The sequence below is a fragment of the Oryctolagus cuniculus genome, chromosome 15, assembly GCF_964237555.1.
Source record: "Oryctolagus cuniculus chromosome 15, mOryCun1.1, whole genome shotgun sequence".
In the NCBI taxonomy this organism is placed as follows: Eukaryota; Metazoa; Chordata; class Mammalia; order Lagomorpha; family Leporidae; genus Oryctolagus; species Oryctolagus cuniculus.
The window spans coordinates 9,196,887-9,204,271 of NC_091446.1; the positions used below are offsets into that span (position 1 = coordinate 9,196,887).

A 7,385-nucleotide genomic window follows, 5' to 3' on the forward strand; every position below is an offset into this window, starting at 1 on the left:
TCAGTGTTTTAAATCTGATAGGATTTTTTTGTGCATATTTAGGCGTTAAGTTGGCTTTAGTGTTAATTATGTAAAATATGCTGAGAACCAGAATCTGCCTTAATGAAAGTGTAACTAAGTGCTCATAAACCCCTATAGAGCGTAAGCCCGGGAAACAGCGTGTTTTGTCTGCGCTGACGATCCCTGGTTTCTGAGGTTCCTAATGTATTACACCCACTGATGAGATAGTTTGATTGGATTTTCCATCCCAATTCATGGTAAAACTAGAATGTGATCCAGAACTCAGTAATTAAATATTTGAATACATCTTGGGAAATTGTGACAACAGTGCTGATTTGGATCAAGGAAGAAAATGTTTAACAGCATGAGGGGCTGACGACTCTTTGTTCTTTGAGGGTTTTTGTTTGTTTGTTTGTTTGTTTTAGATTTATTTACTTATTTGAAAGGTAGAGTTAGAGAGAGGCAGAGGCAGAGAGACACAGAGAGGTCTTCCATCCGCTGGTTCACTTGCTAGTTGGCCGCAATGGCTGGAGCTGCATCTAACTAAAGCCAGCAGCCAGGAGCTTCCTCCGGGTCTTCCATGAGGGTGCAGGGACCCAAGGACTTGGGCCATTTTCTACTGCTTTCCCAGGCCATAGCAGAGAGCTGGATTGGAAGAGGAGCAGTGGTGACTCAAACCGACACCCATATGGGATGCCGGCACTACAGGTAGCAGCTTTACCCACTACTCCACAGCACCAGGCCCCTATTCTTTTGAGTTTTACAACAAGCATTGCCTTTACAAAATTCTAAACGATGTGTGATAGAGGGAGAAATACTCAGAAACTCAACTCTGGATGTTTAAAGACAGTGTAAAATTAAAGGGCATCTGTCTCCAAATATTTTAGGAAAAAGGCTTAAACTGTTAAATCCTGTTCTGTATAGTTAAGTGTAATTCTAAGTTTTTTAAATTTAGAAGATTTTGTGTCATTTTGCTGATGTTCTTCTCACCCCTGCTTGTCTTCACTGCTCTTTGTGGTTTTTGTTTGTGTTAGACTCTAGACTTGCCAGGGGTCTGGCTCACCAGGAGCACGGAGAGCCTGGCCAGGGCGCTGTCTCCCCTGGTCACAGCAAAGGGCCCGGAGCTGATGGCGGCGACCCGAGCGCTGCCTTTCCTTTTGTCACTGACCCTGGTGAGGGATAGCCCAGCAAATGCTAACTATTTAGGTGTCTTAGAGTACACGGATTTTCTACTCTGGTTGGGTGAAGTAATTTGTAAGAAATCGCACATATTTTGATATTGACACGTGTATCAGGATCTAAGTAGGTAAGTGGAAACCACGTTTTTATAGCAGAGAAAGTGTCATGCAGGGTACCGGTGATAACAGGCTACGGTGGTGCCACGAGGCAGACAGGGCCAGAGAGGCAACCCAGAGGTCAGCGACGGGAGCTACCCGCTGTGCTGAGGCGCAGAGGGGACGCGGGGCCAGAGCCCCCCGAGCCCCCCGAGAACAGCGGGAGCTGCTGCCGAAAGGCAGAGCCCAGGAAGACAAAGGACAGGTTCTGGGCAGCTCCCGTCTCCTGCAGGGCTGAGCCTGCCGGAGACCAGCCTGTAGGAGTCAGTGCCAGGACGGGCAGAGGGCAGGCAGGACTGGGGTGGGAACAGCCCTACCAGTGTGTGTCCTTCTTCCCCTTAGTCCACACGGGCACACAGCTCTGTGGACATGAGGGTCCTGTGCTGGGGCCCGTCCCCCTTGGCCTCCCCAGGCGGGTTGTAAATGAAAGAATGTGCTGCTTTCTCGGTGCAGACCTTCTTGGTTTCATGATTCGCTTCCATCCCCTGCGAGGGCCCTCTGAGCAGGCACGGAATGTAGTCATCTGAGGTGCCCCGTCTCACCATCTCTGGGATGATGGAGACCGCTGACCTTGGAGTTGGGCCTGCAGTGGACAGGGGTCAGGGTCCTTCTGTCTCTTCTAAAGCCACTCTTAGATGGTTTCTCTGAATTAATTAATATCCCTTTAGAGAAATCAACAATTGAGGAAGAATAAACTTGTAATATTTGTTGCTTCGGTAATAAAATAATAATGGCTGTTATTTAAATACTCAAAACATAGAGCCTTGTGCGAGGTGGGCACCCAGGAAGGTGCTCACTGGGAAGATGCTCACTGACATCAGGACAAGCTCCTGACGGGGAGACTCGGGGTCTCCTAGAGCGGCTCTGTCCGCTTCCAGGGCAAGAAGCTGACGCGGCGACTTCATTTCCAGGAGATCCAGTTTAGAAAAGGCTGAAATGCCTAAGCCAGCCTTTAAAGCAACCACTTTGTTTATAGTAGCGCTCTTCTCACAGAACACCCAAGAGCCATGAGTGGATGTGTCCCGTGGTGGCCGACACGCGGGTTCCACTCAGACCAGCTGTGAAGGAGGAAGTCTGGGGGAGGGGATCCGAGTGTTGGCATTTTGAAAGGTTCCTGAGGGAGCGGGTGTGGAGCCGAGCGTTAAGGTGCCCACATCACACATCAGAGCCTGGGTCCAGTCCCTGGCTCCAGCGCCTGGCTCCAGCCTCCTGCTAATGCACGCACTGGCAGGCAGCAGTCATGGCTCCAGTAGATGGGTCCGAGCCTCCCACATGGGAGTTCTGGCTCCTTGGGGGCTTTGGGGAGTGAGCCAGCAGATGGAAGGGTCCTCCCTTTCCGCTCCCTCTCCTCCCCCTCTCCCTCTCCCGCTCTTAAATAAATGGAAAATAAAAGGAATCCAGTATGTAGTTAGGTTTGAGAACCATGACTGTAGGATGGTTCTAACAGGTAGACTTCCTGGGTTAATGTAATTTTAGTAATTTCTTTAGTTAGGATTAGGAACAACTGCCAGTAAGAGAAGCCTAACATAATATTGGCTTAAGCACGAAATGTCTGGACGCAGGCAGCCCATGGTTTTGTCCCATGCAGTCTTCAGTATCAGGTTCCTTCAGCTTTGGTTTTCGCTGAACCAGGGCAAGCTCTTAACCTCAAGCTCCAAGATGGAAGCTAGGAGCCCGGGCCAAAGGCATGGGGCAGCTGCCCTTTTGAAAAGATTCCTGGAAGCTCCCCCAGAACTCTTCCCACTTGAATCCCGTTGGCCAGGACTGGGTCAGGAGGCCACAGGCGGCTGCGGGGAAGGCTGGGAAGCAGGCTTGCTTCCTGCAGGCCTTGTGCCGTGACAGACCCGGGGTTCTGTCACCCACAGAGGAGGACCCATCACCGGTGGTCCCCACCACGTCTTCCACACCTGCTGTATCTGTCCTCTTAGCTGAGAACTTGCCTTCCTGTCGCCCAGACCCGGTCACCCGAACGGCCGAGTCAGCTAAAGCAGGGGCTAACGCTTCAGACAGCGTGTTGGCACTGAGGGGCACAGATTCCAGTCAGGCCCAAGGAAGGTGCTGGATGCCGTGAGCTGCGTCCTGTGTCCGCGGGTGATAAAGGTGCAGAGACGCTCGTTGCACGCGGTTCCTCCGCTCCCCGTGAGCCTGCAGCTGCGCACAGGGCGTTGCTGCCTTCCGTGGGCAGGTGTTGCCGACTTGCCCCACCCCCATGCCCGTGCCCCACGTCTGCAGTTGCACATGGTGTTCCAACTTTACATTTCTAACTGAATTCTTTAAATTAGGAGATGGGTGGTTGACCGTGCCTTCTTCTGACTCCCTTTTTCCTGTCGTTGCAGTGGACGAGGGCCGCAGTAAGGAGCCCGACCGCCTGCAGGTGTTCCACAAGAAGGCCATCATGCCCTACGGGGTTTACAGGAGGCAGCGGAAGGACCGGAGTGAGGAGGCCGCCGTGCTGCAGTACGCCAGCCTGGTGGGGCAGGCCTGCTCCGAGCGGATGCTGCTGTTCCGGAGCTGAGGGCGGCGCGCGGCCGCACCGTGGACTTTGACTTTCACTGTCTCATGGCTTTTCTAAGATATTTTGTGGCGATGTATTTGTGTGGATCTCATGGTTCATATAAGGATTTTAAAAATGTGTTATGATCTAGCCTTATAATCAGGGTTTATCATTTTGGAAGTTTGTTTCTGGAGCAAGATATGCTAAATTTCTCTTGTTGATATTTTGGAAAGTAAAATTAAGATGTGAATCCAAGTCCTGTAATCACAGCTGTGGTTTCTGTGTCCTGTGAAATTACAGCAAAGCTCTCCTCCCGTGCACTTAGAGCAGCGGTGTATGCTCTGTGCTCGGAACCCTTCGGGGTGGCGACAGGGTGGAAAGCCTGCTTGTCTCCTCCGGAGCACGGAGCTGTGCCGTCCGTCCCTCCGTGTTCATGTTGAGTCGCTGCCAGCCTCTTACTCGATGGTTTCACAGAGAGCGTGGGAAGAAGGGGCAGGCGTTCAGAAGGGTCTCGTGCTGGCACTGGGCCGGCCTGTGCCAGGCGTCCTGCTGACCTCTGCTCTCCTCCGGCCGCAGCGGCTACTCGCACAAGCCCCCCAGCTGGGACACTAACACCTGTAATCCCCTAGTTACGTATTACATTTTTCCTCTTTCTAAAAATCTAAGAAATGGGAGTTTTTAGAGAACAGTATTGGTTCCTGCCTTGATCTAAGCCTCACCCAAGGGAAATGGACGCCAGTTTTCCTCCCTGCGAGCCCAGAGCGCTTGTCTTTGGTCACTGCGGCAGGAGCTGGTGCCTGACTGTTGCAGCTGTGCCAAAGCTCCCGTTTCAGTAAGTGGGGGTCGTGCAGCACACGTGCTCCGAGCAAGGAGGCAGAGCCGTGTGTTCCTTGTCTGATTTGAGAGTCAGCTGATGCTTCCTCTAGTGATGGGAAGGAGAGGCCGGCCCCTTCTTCCTCCAGCTCTGTTGTCGAGCCCTTCGCCCATTCAGCTTGGGTCCCTGTCAGGTTGCAGGGCTGAGCTGGGTTGGGGAGGAGAATCAGACATGTCAGTTCTGGGTCCAGTCAGGCTGTGCTGGCGGCACGACACACCGATCCCTTCTGCCGCCCGTTTGGCTACCTTACGTCCGTTTTCCTGTTTTCTCTCGCTTACTCTTTCTCAAAGCCATATTATAAAACTTAATAGTTTGAATCTCACTACTGATTTTAATCTTTTCTCCACAATGCACTGAATTTTGGTGAAACTTTAGAAAATAACCTTCAAAAAAAGCAAATAACCTTCAGCTAGCTACAAAAAAGGGAAGGATCATAAAACAGTTATTTTAAAAATCATATTTCTACAAATTCAACATCCAAGCAGACTCTTAGTCTGTGTGCACATGTGTGTGTGAGAGACAGAGAGAGGGACAGCTGCCGCTCGCCGGGCACTTTGCTAACTGGGGATGGATTACTGAATAAAGCTGTTACTCTGATCACAGCGATTTTACATTTTTTTGGAGTTTTGATTTTTCAGAAATAATTTCCCAAACCATTTAAGAGACTGACTTGAAACTGCCTTCAGAATCTATGAAATATTTCTTTTTCCCTCAAAAATGAAGATGGCTTCATTTTATGATTATTATAAAAGTGATATTGTAAGCAAGTAAAGTTAAAAAGTGTAAATAAAAACGTAGAACTGTCTCAGGCCCTCCCAGCACTCAGAGAGAGGAAAGAGAACACACGCGGGCACACGTGCGCTTTTGCTCCCAGTGGAAACCACGCTGTGCTGTGTCCTAGCAGTGAGTGAGGAACATCCTGAGATGAGAGGAACTTGGAAGTAAGAGTCTCTCTCACTGACACAGGGAGGGATCCGTCCTTGGTACCCTTGGCATCTGGCTGTCCAAGTGGACATCCCCAGCTGGGTGACAGTACCTCCCACCCTGCCCTTCGGCCGGCGTGTGGAGTGGCACAGGAAGAGAAAACCCGACCCCGGCGTCTTTCCACAGCTCTGGTTTCCTCAGCAGCCGGTGGCTCATCATCCCTCTCGGAGTGGCTGCCGTGTCCCTGAGGGTGGCGTCCTCTGTCGGCCCCATGAGGCTTCCGAGTGGCCTGGCCTGGAGGGCTTCAGCTCTGTTTTGTTGGAGAGTAGATAGATAAGATATTGATCCTGGCGTCAGGGTGTCTTCAAAAGACACTCTTGTTCTGAGTCCCGAGTGAGTGCTGACCTTGGGCCAGAAGGGACAGTCAGGAAAGGCGCCTGACTTTGTTGGTTAACAGAGCCCAGCTGAGATCAGATCTTCCATCAGTGGCTTTCATCGAAGGACTCACTCTCAAGGACAGTTGGTGTCTTAGGTAGGGGCTTTGCGGTTGCAGTCTTGGTGTTGGGGTCCCCTTCTGAGTCCACATGAGTTCCCTGCCTCTCTGTCCTGGGTACAGAGACGCGATGTTGCTTCCTCAAGCTGCAGTCATACTTAAATTATTTCAGTTCTGTGAGATTTGCATTATTTTTATTAAATGTAATCTGAGCACTTTTTTATATTCTAAGAGATACAGGCTATTATCAGATGAGTATATTATTCATTTGATTAAAATTATTTAGATAAGAAGTTATTGTGTATGTTTGCTTTCAAACAGCCTCCCTATTTTTCTTCCTTTGTGAGGTCTCTCATGCATAGCAGAATCTATTATGGAAAAGAACCTTCCTGAACAGTATATGATTTACTTTATAGGCATTATTTCTGTATGGATGAAGGTGGGGGATACGTTGATGCAGCTAACTAAAGTGTTGTTCACTTAAAGAAGAAATGCAGTAGAAACAATTGGAAATGTTTGAATTGGGAATTATTCAAGTGGGTACTGTTTTCTAAATGAAAACCGGAGACTCGGAGGCAACGCGGGTTTGATTGTGGGAGGTTATTTTCTGCTCCTGTGTATGCTTTTTCAACAATCTGTTTGATAAAGCTTGAACATAAAAAATAAAGCTGTTTCTATCCACAGTGGCTCCTGCTGGTTACTGCTTCAGAAACGCATGTTTCGTCCTGTGGGTTCCGGCATGCATTTCACTTAGGGTAAACACGTCAGGAACAGCAGCAAAGCATGGGCTACGTGAGGTGTGAAATTTGATTTTCAGTAATTGGAGGGCGACACCACTGGCTTCCCTAGATCAAAGATGGGGATCTCTCTTCCTCAGGAATAGAGTGAAATAAATCTCACTTTAACCAAAAATCTACCTTTTTCACAAGATAAATTGGGGAATAGAATGTTCCCCCCAATAAAGGGATTTAAAGTAGAACCTAGGTAGCTAACTCAAATGTAATTTCTCTTACACAGTTCATTTTACAGAGAAATTTCTAAGAATATTGGGCTGGCGTTGTGCAGCAGGTTAAGGTGCCTCTGCGATGCTGGTATCTGAGATGAGCTCTGTTTCAAGTCCGAGCTGCTCCACTTCCACTCCAGTTGCCTGCTAATCACCTGCAGAGGCAACAGAAGGTGTACCTGGGCCCTTGCCAGCCATACGGGGGACCTGGGCTGAGCTCCAGTCTCCTGGCTTCAGCTTGGCCCAGCTGGCCATTGTGCCAT

At 49.7% G+C, this 7,385-nt stretch overlaps 1 protein-coding gene across 13 annotated transcripts in view; it reads left to right on the forward strand.

Annotated features, from left to right (window-relative positions):
• ATE1 (arginyltransferase 1) overlaps positions 1-6,802 on the forward strand; it is a 182,962-nt gene extending 176,160 nt beyond the window's left edge. For all 13 annotated transcript variants that reach the window (XM_008270609.4, XM_070057113.1, XM_051824254.2 and 10 more), the window contains one exon: positions 3,671-6,802. In XM_008270609.4, coding sequence (XP_008268831.1) covers positions 3,671-3,849 — 179 coding nt within the window. In that variant the 3' untranslated portion in view covers positions 3,850-6,802. The remainder of the gene's footprint in view (positions 1-3,670) is intronic.
• The last annotated feature ends 583 nt before the right edge of the window (positions 6,803-7,385 follow it).